General features: G+C 41.2%; 2 protein-coding genes across 6 annotated transcripts in view; both read left to right on the top strand.

Annotated features, from left to right (window-relative positions):
• Positions 1 to 15,204, top strand: part of RAPGEF2 (Rap guanine nucleotide exchange factor 2) — a 487,682-nt gene that overhangs the window by 12,260 nt on the left and 460,218 nt on the right. The window lies entirely within an intron of this gene.
• Positions 1 to 15,204, top strand: part of FNIP2 (folliculin interacting protein 2) — a 138,145-nt gene that overhangs the window by 106,979 nt on the left and 15,962 nt on the right. For all 5 annotated transcript variants that reach the window (XM_050790940.1, XM_050790938.1, XM_050790939.1 and 2 more), the window contains one exon: positions 14,616 to 14,816. In XM_050790940.1, the coding sequence (XP_050646897.1) occupies positions 14,616 to 14,816 (201 nt within the window). The remainder of the gene's footprint in view (positions 1 to 14,615; positions 14,817 to 15,204) is intronic.

Here is a 15,204-nt window from a genome sequence, read left to right as displayed (position 1 = left end):
TTGAGTCCTGGTATTACCACTCCTTTGTTGGTAATCTTAGGTAAGTAAACTGGCATTGCTAAGCCCCAGAAAAATGTATTTAGTGGAACAGATGAAATATGATTCAGTGGTTAGGAAGTTAACTTCTGAAGCCAGACAAACCTAAGTTTGAATCATGGTTCACCACTTAGTGGCTTTGTGGCCTTGGGCAAGTTTCTTTAATTTTCTTATCTATACTGTGAATAGTACTTATGTCATAGGTTTGGTTTGAAGATTCTGTGAGATAATGCATATCAAGTGCTTAGCACATTGCCTGGCACATTGCTAAGTGCTCAATAAATGTGGGCCAGATGTGATAGCTCACCCCTGTAAAGCCAGAGCTTTGGGAGGCCAAGGTGGGAGGATCCTTTGAGATCAGTCTGGGCAATATAGCAAAATCCCATCTCTAGCAAAAAAAAAAAAAAAAAAAATAGGCATGGTGGCACATGCCTATAGTTCCAGCTACTCAGGAGACTGAGGCAGAAGGATTGCTTAAGCCAGATGTTCAATGCTGCAGTGAGCTATGATCATTGCCATTGCACTCCATCCTGGGCAACAGAATGAGACCTCATCTCAGTAAATAATAATAATATATGTGAAAGTGCTTTGTAAATTATACAGCAATATATCATGTTTTTAATATGGGAGAGCAGAATAACAACCATTATTTTAGTAAAAATGAAAATTACTGTCAGAGTTAAGAAAGCAATATATGGGCCGAGCACAGTGGCTCATGCCTGTAATCCTAGCACTTGAAGGCTGAGGCGGGCTGATTGCCTGAGCTCAGGAGTTCCTGACCAGCCTGGGCAACATGGTGAAACCCCATCTCTACTAAAATACAAAAACAAAAAGTAGCTGGGCATGGCAGTATGCGCCTGTAGTCCCAGCTACTCGGGAGACTGAGCAGGAGAATTACTTGAACACAGGAGGCAGAGGTTGCAGTGAGCTGAGATCATGCCACTGCACTCCAGCCTGAGCAACAGAGTGAAGCTCTGTCTCAAAAAAAAAAAAAAAGAGAGAGAGAGAGAGAAAAGAAAGCTATATGTGTACTTAAAGTTCTCCTAACTAGTCAGTGGCCTTGTCAATCCCAGGGGACTACTGTTAGGAATGACTGAACCGAACCTGTACACACATTCATTGAGTGCTGAAAACATTCACTTTTGCTTTGCCCAGGAGCAGAATGGACAGCTCGAACTCTGCAGGGCAGGGTCATCAAGACCAAAATGAACACTACATTTTGATGTTTTTTAAAAAACAACTATGCTCCAAGGCTTCACGCATTTTACAGAATAATTTATAAGATGAAGTAACCATTGGATACATCAGCCTCTTCCATTTAATTTTAAGCATAGCAACAGATTGACTCCAGAAATATCATGCAGGAATCAGTAGCACAGATAAAGAGCTTTGCTAAAAGCCTGGCTGTGATATATATACGCTCATGAATACCTAATTAGTCCATGCAGTGCAATCAACCTGTAGGACTATAAAAGAACAGCAAGTCCCTTCAAATGGTAAATCATTACTTAAGTAACAACAGATAACATTAAATACCTCAGGTCAGCAACAACCTCAAAATCAATAGGATACAAAGAAAACATCTCTGTAGGACAAATCCACTATTTTGGAACATCTCTCGTTGTTTTCTTTTCCCCGTGTTTGGATAATAAACATGGCAGTACCTCTGGCCTCTGCCACTGTCTTCAATAGCCACAGCCCTCACTGCAACACTACCTATGTCTGTTGGCCTATGGAGCACTTTTACAACTATATATTTTGACCCATAAATGGGTTTTGATTACCAGTTTTTTTAATGATATAGAACTAAGATCATCACACATTAGGCTTACTGATTAATGAAACCTTTGTATTTTGTGTATGTGTATTTATACACACATGCACACATGTCACACTTGTATGCATATGGCTTGTCATACCAGGTTATGTCATACAAGCATGTATGCCAGGTCATGATGCTAAAATGTATTTCTTATCATGGATTGTGGTTAAACAAAAAAATGCTGATCTCTGGGTATCCCCAACTCCAGTCTGAAATCATTGTCATTCTCTCCCCTTCTCAATGTGACTAGTCTTTTTAAAGTTCCTTTTGATCTTCCCAAATGGCATCCCTATGCCCACTTTACCCCCTTCCATCACCTTGTGCAGTGCTGCAAGAGGACTTTCTAAAGCGTGAGACAATCATTTACTCTTTTGCTTGAATAGCTTCCTATTTTCTAAGAGACTAAACTCCTTAGCTGGAGTTGTCCCTTTTATGTCCTTCAGGTACACACACATACCCCTGTATCTCCTCTTATGCCCAGTCACACTGTTCGCCATTCTTTAAATAGTCCACCTTTCCTCACACCCCTCTGCCTATCAGATTATGCTTTCTTTGCCTAGGACACTATTGAACAAACTTTTTTACATTTTTGAAGACCCATTTCATACGTTGCCTCTTCTTCGAAATCATTCCAGGCCCCATATCCCTGTTCTGTTCCAGATGTCTTCCTCTCACTAGGGCTGCAGGTGCCTTGAAGCAGAAAGCAGGGACTTAATTTTCCTCATATCCCCAGCACCTTGCCTGGTGCCTGGCACATAGAAAGTGCTCACTAACGTTAGTTGACTGTTCCCTATAAAACTGGAGTTAGAGCCATGTGTATCTATTACTATAGTGGGGCCCTTTCTTCTGAAGTAAAGAGAAATGGGAGATGGCCTTTCTTTAAAGAAACTTAAAGGGGAAGAGTAAGATGTTTAGACATGCCTGCGGCTCTATGTGTTCACTGCCGTTACCTAAAGGAGAATAAAAGCTTATTATAGGTCTCTTGGGCTTCATGTCTCTTGCATCGCGTCAGAGTTAGACACATGTCTAATTTTGATGTTTTTCCCAAAATTTTTTTACTACCTACAAGATATTTGAACATCTGTGCCATTCTCTGCAAAAAAGCTACCAGCCCTCTCTCATTTTATTTTAGAGTTGCACATCTCATCACACAACTTGATTCTGATACCCTTTCTGACCTTGAGCACCTCTTCCCAACTTCCGACTGAATTTTACTCAGCAAGTGGCCAGCCTGACAGTCAGCCATTCCAGAGGTTATGTACGGTGTCTTCAAGGCCACGGGCTGAATTTGGGCTTGAGTCTGGTGAGCCCAGGCACAGATACACAGAAGATCAGACGTTTTCCCGGCAGCCCTCCAGACCATCTTGCCACACTTTGGACCCTTTCTTCTTTCCCTCTACCCCTAAGTCTTCATACTGTCTTCATGTATACCTACCAGGATCCCTCAGCAATGTCCCATGGTCCAAAATGATTATTTTCCTCTTCCTCTTGTTTACCTTATTATAACTCTTAAGCCTTTAGTGACTGACATTAAACCTGCTTCCAAGAGAAAAATTTCTGATAAGCAAGTGCTTATAAAGTTATGATAAGGTCATATATGACTGTTACCCCTTCTGGTATTTTCATGTGTTAAAAATATGTTTGATGCACTAGAAATCTCCAGTGGTGGCATTTCAGGTGGTCAAGATAACTCAAGTCACTTGATGGGGCAGAGAAGCTGGAGATGCTTTTGGGTTAGAGTGGGGAGAATCACACCTTAGAGATTTATCTGTTGAAAAATACTTATCAGGTACGTTTTATGTGCTTGGCACTGTGTTTATAGCAGTAGTCAAAATGTGAGGTAGAATTAGCCGGGGTGTGGCGGCTGTGTGCCCATGGTCCCAGCTACTCAGGAGGCTGAGGTGGGAGAATGGTTTGAGCTCTGGAGGTCGAGGCTGCAGTAAGCTGTGATGGAGCCACTGCATTCCAGCCTGGGTGAAAGAGTGAGACCCTGTCTCCTCTCTCCCCACACATCGTCCCCCCAGCCCAAAAAAGAAACCAAAAAAAAAAAAAAAATCTGAGGTGGGAGGATTCTAGCAACATGTACTTAACTGGTGTGGATGGCATGCCTCCCCTCTAAAACTATATAGTGATGGATAAAACATCACTATTCTCATTGCTGCCCCACTGTTATAATTCCTGTGCATGAAAAAAAAAAAAAAAAAAAAAAGGAAATCCTTTTGTGCCAGAGATAAATGGAAATCTAAACCGAAGCAGTAAGCATGAGCTGGTCCTCCAGGATTTCAGTCTTGATACAGGTCCTAGGAATTGGGTGCTGAGGTTCTCAGATTCACCCAAGGATGAGAGATTGTGGTCTCGCATGCACATAAGGCTTGAGACCTGGAATCGAGCCCCTTACCTAAAGCCTGGAGCTTCAAAGAACTATTCTTCCATGAAAAGGAGACTAGAAATCACCAGACATAAGCAGTGAAGCAGCAAAGAAACAGGCTGGAAACAGGTTGGGGAATATAAAGTCACCCATGAGAAATCAAAACCCCTGGTCTGTGCTATTTGTGGATTTCAGGTCCAGATTTATTCTACCCAAGTGATTTGCGAATCCCTACTCAAGAAATAAACATAAAACCAGGAGCATAGAAACCTTTAGGACTCTGGCAGAAGGAAGCACACTACTTTAGACACTTTCACAACCACAAGCTCATGAGACGCATATAGGAAAATGAAACATAGCTCCAGTAAGATAGGCCCACATTCAGAAATTACAAACATATGTGGGAAACCAGGAAATCATCATGAGCAGAGAGCAAGCGCATACAAGCAGGAGAATCAGCACTCCTCCAATCGGCAATAACTATTAAAGTAGCCATGTTTAAAATGTTTACGGTGATAAAAAGAAGGAATTGGAACCTTAAAGAGAGAATAAGGTGATAATCATCATTTAGATTTGTATAAGAACTAAAAACAACTTCTAAAATTGAAAAATGGTCCCTGAAATTAAAACTCCAAGAATAGGTTAAAGAACAGAGCAGATTAAATACAGCTAAAGATCATTAGAATTTGAAATGGAGGCTACTTAAGAAATTATCTTTTTGAGCTCTGAGACAAAAAAACATGAAAAATATCAGAGAGCAAGTAAAAGATGTGGTGGCCAGAATGAAGAGACTTTGTAGCATATGCCAGAAAGAGAATAGAGAAAATGAGGGAAGGTAATATTCAGAGAAAGAATGGCCGCCATTTTTCAGGTTAAATAAGCACACTGACTCCCAAGTAGGGAGAATATTAACAAATTCACACTTAACAACTGGACATCAAAGGTAAAGAAAACTCTTAGAAGTAGCCAGAGAGAAGAAGACATGGCATCTGTCCTCAGGGAGTTTGCAGTTTAACAGGAAATAGAAGTAAATCGGCAGTGAAAATAGCATGGACAAGTGTGTGGCAGCAGGAGGCCAGGGTGCTGAGGACGTGCGCACAGGGCGGCTGTGGTGAGGACTCAGCTGGGGTCAGTAGCAGAGTGAGGATGAGAAGCAGGGAAGGTTGCAGGGGATAGTGTGGCTTTTTCAGGGAACTGAAGCCCCTTTCGCTGATGACCCCTTCAGCATATCTCAGAGCTGGCTTTGCCACCAACAGGAGGTCTGTCTGTCCCCTCTCTCAGTAACACTGCTGTCAGGAATGTCTACTCAACATGAGTTTAAAAAAAAAAAAAAAAAAAAAAAAAAGTCGAACTGACTTTATATATTGGAGAAGATGGTTTAAGAAGAATGAATGATAACCAGGTTTCTTTTCTCTGGATGGATTTAAGACTGAAGGGGGTTTTTGGTTTGTTTTTATTTTCTAAAATACTGGTCTACAATTCACACACCTCTGCAGTCCTTTTAGTGGCTCTCAGCCATCCAAGTACAGTTTAATAAATGTATAAAACTTACCAGAATTATATAAAATGATGAACAAATGGGAATTCAAATGAAGCCAAAGAATCATGTGTTTTATTATCCAGAAAATCTCAGAGAAAAACAGAGGGAAGTGCTTCCAATTACCTGAATCGTAAGTTGCCTCTTCCCTTTGTGTGTGAGGCTTTGCAGTGGCTTATCCCTGATAGTTAAACCTGCACTGTTGTAACTATTGTGCAGATTTTAGAGCTGGTTATGAATACAGAAGTCTCCACACTCCTGCTGTCTGTAATACACATGAGGGCTGAGACATCTTTGAAGATTGATAAAGGGTCCGTGTCAAGCAGCATAAAGATGGGGAACTTTTGTAGCAAAGTGTATGATAGAAGTAGCTGTGTTTTCTTCTAATGACAATAAATTCAGAACATCATTGGCACTTCTTGCACTCTTGTCTTCTAAGGGATTTCTACCCTGATGTGGTCCTTGGATTTTATAGTAAAGGGCTTAGAAGACTCATTGGACTAAAAGTTGGAAACACTTGTGAGTTCCTAGACTTTATTTCTTATGTGCCAAGATGCTTAATAAGCTCTTATTTATTTATTTATTTATTTTTGTCCTGAGTGTTCCTATCTGTAGAGCAGTACTGCATTCCTGGCCCCCTCCAGGAGAAATGGCATGATGAGTTAATAAGTAGTTATGGGAAGCATATATGGAAGAACGGCATTTCCTCACTCTTCATTGGGTTAAAAATAGATAATCACATGAAATACTACTCATTTAAATGTGGTACATAGAAAAGAAATATATTAATGATTGTGCATTGGAGGTGTAATATGCCAGAAAAAAAAGAAATGCGCAGATGACTTAATAGAAACTGGGTTCCATCCAAAAATAAACTGTTCACCACAGCCAGAATGTATTAGATGTTTTGCACATGCCCAGCACTGTGTTATGTTCCTTTCAAAGGCTACAGAAGAAAATGAAATGTGATTTATCTCGAGTTGCTTATAAAATCACTGAATAGACAAACATATGAAATCAAGAACAAGTTAAGACAGTGTGTGATGAAGTGCCAAAATGAATGGTGTGGACAGCAAGTGTTCTCAGAGGTCAAAGGAAGAGCAGTGCCGTGTGTGTGAGAAGGTTTCCAGGGCAAGGGATGGACCCACGCCAGGTCCTTGAAGGACTGTAGACTTGAGACGGGGTGGCAGGGAAGGCATTCTGGGCACAACCTGAGGTAAGAGCAGGAATCTTTTAGGCCTGGAGAGGGAGGCTGTATTAGTCCCATTTTCACACAACTATAAAGTACTGCCCAAGACTGGGTAATTTATAAAGGAAAGAGGTTTAATTGACTCACAGTTCTGCATGTCTGGGGAGGCCTCAGGAAACTTACAATCATGGTGGAAAGTGAAGGAAAAGCAAGTACCTTCTTCACAAGGCGACAGGAGAGAGTGCGAGCATATGTGAGGAAGTACCACACTTTAAAACTATCAGCTCTTGGCCAGCTGCAGAGGCTCATACCTGTAATCCCAGCACTTTGGGAGGCCAAGGCAGGCGGATCACTTGAGGCCGGGAGTTTGCAACCAGCCTGGCCAACATGGCGAAACCCTACCTCTACTAAAAAAAATAATAATACAAAAATTAGCTGGGCATGGTGGTGGGCACCTGTAGTCCCAGCTACTCGGGAGGCTGAGGCATGAGAATCACTTGAGCCTGGTAAGCAGAGGTTGCGGTGAGCCGAGATCGTGCCACTGCACTCCAGCCTGGGCAACAGAGTAAGACTCTGTCTCAAAAAAAAAAAAAAAAAAATCAGCTCTCGTGAGAACTCACTATCACGAGAACAGCATGGGGGAAATCGCCCCCGTGATCCAATCTCCTCCCACCTGTCCCCTTCTTTGACATGTGGGGATTATAATTTGAGATGAGATTTGGGTGGGGACATAGAGCCAAACCATATCAGGGGTCTTATTGGGAACTGAATATGTACAGGTTGGGTGGGCCTAGGCTGTGAAGAGCTGTAAGGGTGAAGAACAGTTTTACCTTAACGGTTTGGGTTATATGTGCTAGCGTAGATTTTAGAGTTGGTGAGGGAAATGATAATGTGGTATTTGAGAAGTTGGAGGTTTTAGGTAAAGTACATAAACTAGGGCAGTGTTGTCCACAGCTGCACTATTTGTGAGCTCTTGAGTCTGAGGTTTCAGGGTACATGGTCGATGCAGAGAGAGGGTGGTTCAGGAGAGCAGGATGGACATTTGAGCACCTAATGTGTTAGGTTCTATGCTACATGTTTCAACACATTTTCCTCACAGAAAACTTGTGCTTTAAATGGCATTTAAGCCTCACAGAAGCTCTGAACTAAGTACTGTCCCATTTTACAGACATAGCAACTGAAGCCCAGATTGAGTTGCTGAGGTTCCACAGCTGGTAAGTGACGGTGGTTGTATTCAAGCCCAATCTGACTTCAGAGCCCTTGCTGTCATCTTCTCATTGCCCTTTGTTGAATTATCAGAACCACAGCTCTTGGGATTCTCTAAACCTTGTAGACATTTCTTGTTCATGGAAGTTTAAGTTAAGCAGAAGTCATGTGTATATGAATCAAGGCAGCATATTTTGTGTGTGCAGCAATCTGAGCCAAAACCTTGAAATTGAAATGTCCTAGGCATTTAACACTGCCAGGAAACGGACCCATCCTTAGAGGCTACAGTTTAACCAGGCTTACCCTGTTGATTCAACAAGCTGTAAAAGCAAAGAAAACTCAATAATCCTCTAAAGATCTATAAAACAAGGCATTTCATTTGTTAGTCTATCTTGAGAAATCTTCACAGGAAAGTAGTTTGGGTAAATGAGATATTGACAAGGTAGAAAGAATAAATGATTGTTTCTAACTTCTCATATGAATGCAGCAAGGGGAAAATGATAGTGGCATATGGCCTCTACCTCCGTTCTCTCTGGAGACTGGCCATCCACCCTAACAATCATCTCAGTTCCTTACTCGTCTCCAGTGTTCTTCTATCTGCAAGTTCCTGTCAGAAGTTTCTGTGGGAGGCATGTAACCTGCTGGCAGTGGTCTGGCGAGGGTGGCAGGAAGGTGCTGGGCTGGCAGCTCTGCATTGATACCCTGGCTGCCGTTGGACTCTCAGTGTGGTGTGGGCACTCAGGAGGGTGGCGATAGGGCAGTACTTTTCTCAGATGATGGAGGAAGTACAAACATATCACAGATGCATTCTGATAGGAGAATTTGACAAATTCTTTGGACAGGAAACTTATTTCGAAATTGATTCTCCTTAGCTTGAGAGAGAAGAGGGTAATTGATGTATGTCAGCATCCATAAGGTTTGTAAAGTTTCTCAAACAGGCATCTTAAATGGAATGACTATTTAATATTAGTATTTCTCTCAGATTTTCATTTGGAACTCTGAAATGAGGACCTGATTAATCTGAGACTACAATGGTTTGCAGGAGAACTTTTTAAAAAGGTAACTATACAATGTAGGCTTTTTGGTTTGTTTTTTCTAGAGAAATTTAGTCAAGGTAACACAACCCTTTGGTGAAAAGGATTTTAGCATTAAGAAGAGAAATTTTGCCAAATAATCTTACTAAACCGACAGGTATCCATATCGTATCTCCCTTTTCCTTAAGGTGTATGGGAGGCCACAGTGAGGCTCACCATGGTTCAGTTGTCAGCGCTGGGGTACAGGCACGCCCCACCTTCCTATTCCTTTTCTTTAGCTCCCATGCCCAAGCTCCAGGTCCTAAGAAGAGCAGATAGTGGATTAGGCTTTTCATAGGTGTTTAAAGCAGCCAATCTTAGGTTTGCATTTTTTAGAGTACTTAATTTCTTAAAAGTACTGCTACATGTTTGTTACTGCAAATAAGTGTATGTATGAAACCTGCTGTGCACGTGAACTTGATAAAATTGTGAACTTAAAAAACTTACTTGACAGATTTCACTATTTACTAACTTCTACTATTAAGGTATGGATAGTAAGAAATAGTATTATGGCCAGATGTGGTGGCTCACGCCTGTAATCCCAACACTTACGGAGGCCGAGGCGGGTGGATCACGAGGTCAGGAGATTGAGACCATCCTGGCTAACACGGTGAAACCCCGTCTCTACTAAAAATACAAAAAATTAACCAGGTGTGATGGCGGGCGCCTGTAGTCCCAGCTACTCGAGAGGCTGAGGCAGGAGAATGGCGCGAACCCGGGAGGCGGAGCCTGCAGTGAGCCAGGATGGCGCTACTGCACTCCAGCCTGGGCGACAGAGCGAGACTCCGTCTCAAAAAAAAAAAAAAAAAAAAAACAGCAGCATACATATAATTCAGTGTTTGTTTATTGTGGTTCTATAGATGCCTAAAAAATAGTCTTCCCAGCCGGGCGCAGTGGTTCACGCCTGTAATCCCAGCACTTTGGGAGGCTGAGGTGGGTGGATCACTTGAGGTCAGGAGTTCAAGACCAGCCTGGCCAACATGGTAAAACCCCATCTCTACTAAAAATACAAAAAATTAGCTGGGTGTGGTGGTGGGCATCTGTAATCCCAACTACCCGGGAGGCTGAGGCAGGAGAACTGCTTGAGCCTGGGAGGCAGAGGTTGTAGTGAGCCGAGAATGCGCTACTCTACTCCAGCCTGGGCAACAAGGCAAGACTCTGTCTCAAAAAAAAAAAAAAAAAAAAAAAAAAAAAGTCTACCCCAAGAGGAATGTTACATTGAATTCCAGAGCATAAGGTGTGTACAGGTATGTATTTCGGTGACAAATCCAAACATAGTTTTCTTGATCTTAGAGTTCTTTAAATTCTGAAAACTTAGAGATTGACTGATAAGCCTGATCATAATATGTTTACACTGCCCACCCTCTAATAGGATTGAGTTTCCTTTGGAAAGATGATTAGAAATCTCAAGTCACCAGAACTTCAGCTTCAACTCTCTGACCCTATGCAAGTTCAGGCATGATCAGGAATGGCCAGCAGTGGCCCTGATACTCCTTGAGTTGTAACTAAAACTAGTTGATATTTTTATCTCTTTCCAGCATTCATTTCTTTTTCTTGAATTTTTAGACTTCCCTCTTGTTTGTTCTTCCATTAAAAGGTGTTTATTCTTTAGTAAATAAGTAGCTACTAAGTGATATAGTTAGATGCAGGCAATTGGATTGATTCAGGGAACTGTGTGTTATGTATTTGGTAGCCTGAGAATATGTAATTCCTGGGTATTTTTTTAGGATACTCTTTTGAAAAGGTTCCACTGGTTCTTTTCTGTTCCTGGGGCCTGCATGCATAAAAGTCAGCCATCCATGCTGTAAGGAACACGAGATGCTCATCGCCTCTTGTCATTTGCTTGTGCTTAATCTGTTTCATTTTCATGCAGCAAGTAACATTTTTCAAATGCCAGCTCCTGTGCTAGAGGCTAAGGATGCAGAGAGAAGATTCAGCCCCACCTTCAAGGAATGGACTCTCGCAAATTCCTGTCAGTTTGTCTCAATCTTTGGACTCATTGTTCTTTAGTCTTTACTCAGGTCTCTACCTCAGATTCTGCCTCTTTGCTCCAGTGATTTAAAAATGACTTGTGAGCCTATAATCCCAGCATTTTCAGAGGTCGAGGCAGGCAGATCACTTGAGGCCAGGAGTTAGAGACCAGCCTGGCCAACACAGCAAAACCCTGTCTCTACTAAATATACAAAGATAACTGGGTGTGGTGGTACACACCTGTATTCCAGCTACCCAGGAGCCAGCTGTTGCAGTGAGCCGAGATTGCACCACTTCACTCTAGCCTGGGCGACAGAACAAGACTGTCTCAAAAAAAAAAAAAAAAGAAAGAAAGAAGAAACTTTAGAGGCCAAATGTAGTGGCTCACACCTATAATCCCAGTTCTTTGGGAGGCAGAGGTGGGAGGAGCACTTGAGGCCAGGAGTTTGAGACCAGCCTGGGCAACATAGCAAGACCCCATCTCTAAGAAAAAAAATGTTTTTAATTAGCCAGATGTGGTGGCACACGTCTGTAGTCCAACTACTTGCCATGCGGAGGCAGGAGGATCACTTGAGCTCGGGTGCTTGAGGCTACTATGAACTGTGATCGGACTTTTGCACTCCAGTCTGGGCAAAAGCAAGACCCTGTCTCTAAAAAGTAAATCAATAAAAAGACTTGTACTCATTTTTCATGTTAGTATTTTTTAGTTTTACATTTCTCTTGCATGCTTACTTTTAAAATAATTGAACTAACCTCTCTGTCCTTTTTCGTTATTGCATGTAAATCTACAGCCTTCTGATACAACCTAGGCTTGCAGAATCTTCCATCCATCACCTTCCTAGTACACCTCTTGGCCCTTATTCCAGCAATTAGTTGCTTAAAACAAAGCCCTTTGTGTTGGTAGTGGTACTATATAACTTAGTCTATGCACTGTTGGACAAGGGGATTGACACACTCTTCCCTTCCCTACCACTGCAATGGGAAGATCATTTAGAAGACTAAGTTCGATTTGAACCTAGGGCCCAAATTTCCTACTGCAAATCAATCCTCCGCCTCCCCCTGCCCCTCGCAAAAGCTAGAATTTACTGTGAAAGGTGACAGGCATACGTTCAATGCATTGTCTCTATGTTGACATATGGTCAGTATGAGGAAAAGGTCCCTAATATAGATCTGTCCCATGGCATGACCAGCATGTTGTGGATTTCTGACAAATGCAAAGCAGTGAAGGAGCTTGAGTTCAAAATACAAATATTTTCAGTGTTCAAATTTCCTGGTTTTATTTTTTCCATAAGGACCAGACTCATTGATGGCAAGTCATCATCATCTTGCTGTAAATTTATAACACACTGATGAACAAGACCTTGGAGGAACTTGTAAAAGGAAGTCACTGAGGCCTTGTATCTTTAGGTGTCCGTTTTGGAGAGTGTATATATGCATGTGTAAGAAGCGTAGGGGTGAAAGGGTCATGAAAACCTTTGGTTGAAAAAGGTGATGGGGTCGTTATGTGTGTAAGAAAATCTTTGTACTTTTCAGTTAACAATTCTACAAAATGAGAGCTGTCTTGGGAAACTGGGCTTTATGAATTCAAAAGTATATCAAATTCTTTATCTCTCATGTTTAAAATTGTTTGAACAGACACTTAAATAAATGTTGAACATCGGACTTTGCCTGATTGCTGTTCCTTTCTATGGGAAAAATATAAACCCTGATAGTAGGGTTTATATCTTTTTAAACCCTTATATTTTTATAAACCCTGATAATAGGGGAAAAGATAAACCCTATTACCAGGGTTTTTCCTACTATTTTTCCTACTATTCCCCTTAGATAATAGTAGGAAAAAATGTTGGTCCCCACAAAGTTTTCATTCATCTCACCTCTCTGTTCCCCATTTGTGAGAAGGAATACGAAGCTGCACAGGCTCCCCTTTTAGTAGCAGAGTCCAAAACTAGGGAGTCAGATCACGTGTTAAAATTACAGTATTGCACCGTGCATCTTTGATTTGTATTTGCAGCCTTCCCACTACTTGGATTAAGTCGTAAAAATCACAGGTAACCATCATCCAGTGGCAAAGTTGTGTATCTCTTTGTGTTCTTTGTTGCAATTAGCAACTCTTGTTAACTTAACCAGGAGAGAGACCTTAGTGGAAGAATATTAGGAATATATAGAATTGATGAGAAGACAAAAGAATTAGGGTTGAAGTAAGCAACAAGGCAATTCTGGAGTTCCAGGAACCATGGACTACTTGAAGGTGTTTGTACTAAGTCCCACCAGGCCTTCTACTAATTGCTCTCTGGGCAGGAATATGGTAGTTAGCCAACCTTTTTTGGTCTTCTGTGCCAGTACTTACAAGGAATTCCCAGGGAAGGAGCATCCAGCTGGCATAGCTTGGGCCATACGAACATACCTTAATAGAGGAAGGGTGAACCCAATTGCAATCTCACCAGGCCTTGTATACAGAAAGACCATTCTTCAAAGGCAAATTCAGATGGATTTACTGGAGGAAGTTATTTAAGCAGCGAAAAGAATCAAGCAGTCACCCCAGGATAGTAGAAGGGATTAAGGACAGAAGCAGCCAGTACTAATTTTCCTTGGTAAATGAGGGTTAGAAAAATGTGCATATGTGCACTGGCTTTGAGGCAGGTCTCTCTGTTTCTGGCTCTCTCTATCCTCCCCCTGCCCCACCCATCCCTCTCAAGCAGTTACACTTTGATTTGTTTTGAGAAATTAGGTTTTTAAAAAAGTCCTCGTGACTGCTTCAATGTTTACCCTATTTACCCTATGGCACAATTTACCAGTTGTTAACTGCTCTATCCATAACTGCCCAGCTGTCAAGAATTTTACATTTAAATATATTTATCAGTAGTGAAACTTTGACCTTTTGGACTCACCTGGATAAATTAATTCATCCCTTTGTCTGATTTTAGTTGGTTGTTGGAGATAATTTGTGTATATAGCATACACAGTTACCCAACTTTGCTTCATGATTAAAGCTGTAACTTTAATAGTTATCCTGCCTAACTTTGTTATTAGAGAAATGATGATGGAATATCCTACATCTTATGTACACTTTCCCTATTTTCAAAGGAGAGTGCAGCCTTTCAAAAAGAAATGAATTTTAATATCCTGGACTGTAGTGAGGGTGCATATCTTTTTGCTTTCTATGAATGTTGAACAAGCTATAGCAAACCTCCTAGGTGTAAGGAAAAAAAATGATTAAATGCAGTTTTATCAAATTAACTTAAAATAATGATTTAGTGAGACTCCTATTTGAGTCCCTGTAAAGCTCTAAATTTCTGTAGCTCCTACTTTCAACTTCTAAACCATTAGTGTAACGCTAAACAAAACCACTGCGGACATTCTGAGCGTTACTTGGAGGTATGGTGGGAAGTTGACCTACTGTGTTTCTCTTTCAGCATCCAGTCCTGGATGAGCCAATAGCTGAAGCTGTCTGTATTATCGCAGACACGGATAAATGGAGTGTGCAGGTAGCTACAAGTCAGAGGAAAGTGACGGACAACATGAAACTAGGCCAGGATGTCCTAGTCTCTAGTCAGGTGTCCAGTTTGCTTCAGTCCATTTTACAGCTCTACAAGCTTCACCTCCCTGCTGATTTTGTAAGTACTGGTTCTTATATCACCAAAGAAACCTAGTTTTAAAATACTTTTAATGACATTTTGATTATAAAATCACAAATTCAAAAGTACTGTTTTAATATAATTGAAGGTTAGCATAACTCAAACTAGAACATGCAACATAAAACCAGCAACAGAATATATTTCAGTAATAACAGCTCTTCTGTGAAACAAATAACGAGGAGCAACACTGGAATTTTTTGGAACAAGGTATATGGTGCAGTAAATAAGGAATGGGTGGAGAGATCAGAAAAGGAAACTGTAAGTCAACTCATGAGTTCTCCTTTTATTAGATTGATATTATAATAAGTAGGCCAGTTTCTGAAGGGATTGTAGTTCCTTTTGTTAAGCAGACATTTTCACAGAGGTT

Source organism: Macaca thibetana, chromosome 5, assembly GCF_024542745.1.
Source record: "Macaca thibetana thibetana isolate TM-01 chromosome 5, ASM2454274v1, whole genome shotgun sequence".
Classification (NCBI taxonomy): domain Eukaryota; kingdom Metazoa; phylum Chordata; class Mammalia; order Primates; family Cercopithecidae; genus Macaca; species Macaca thibetana.
The sequence above is the reverse complement of the archived record's forward strand: the minus strand, read 5'-3'. Positions and strand labels throughout refer to the sequence as shown.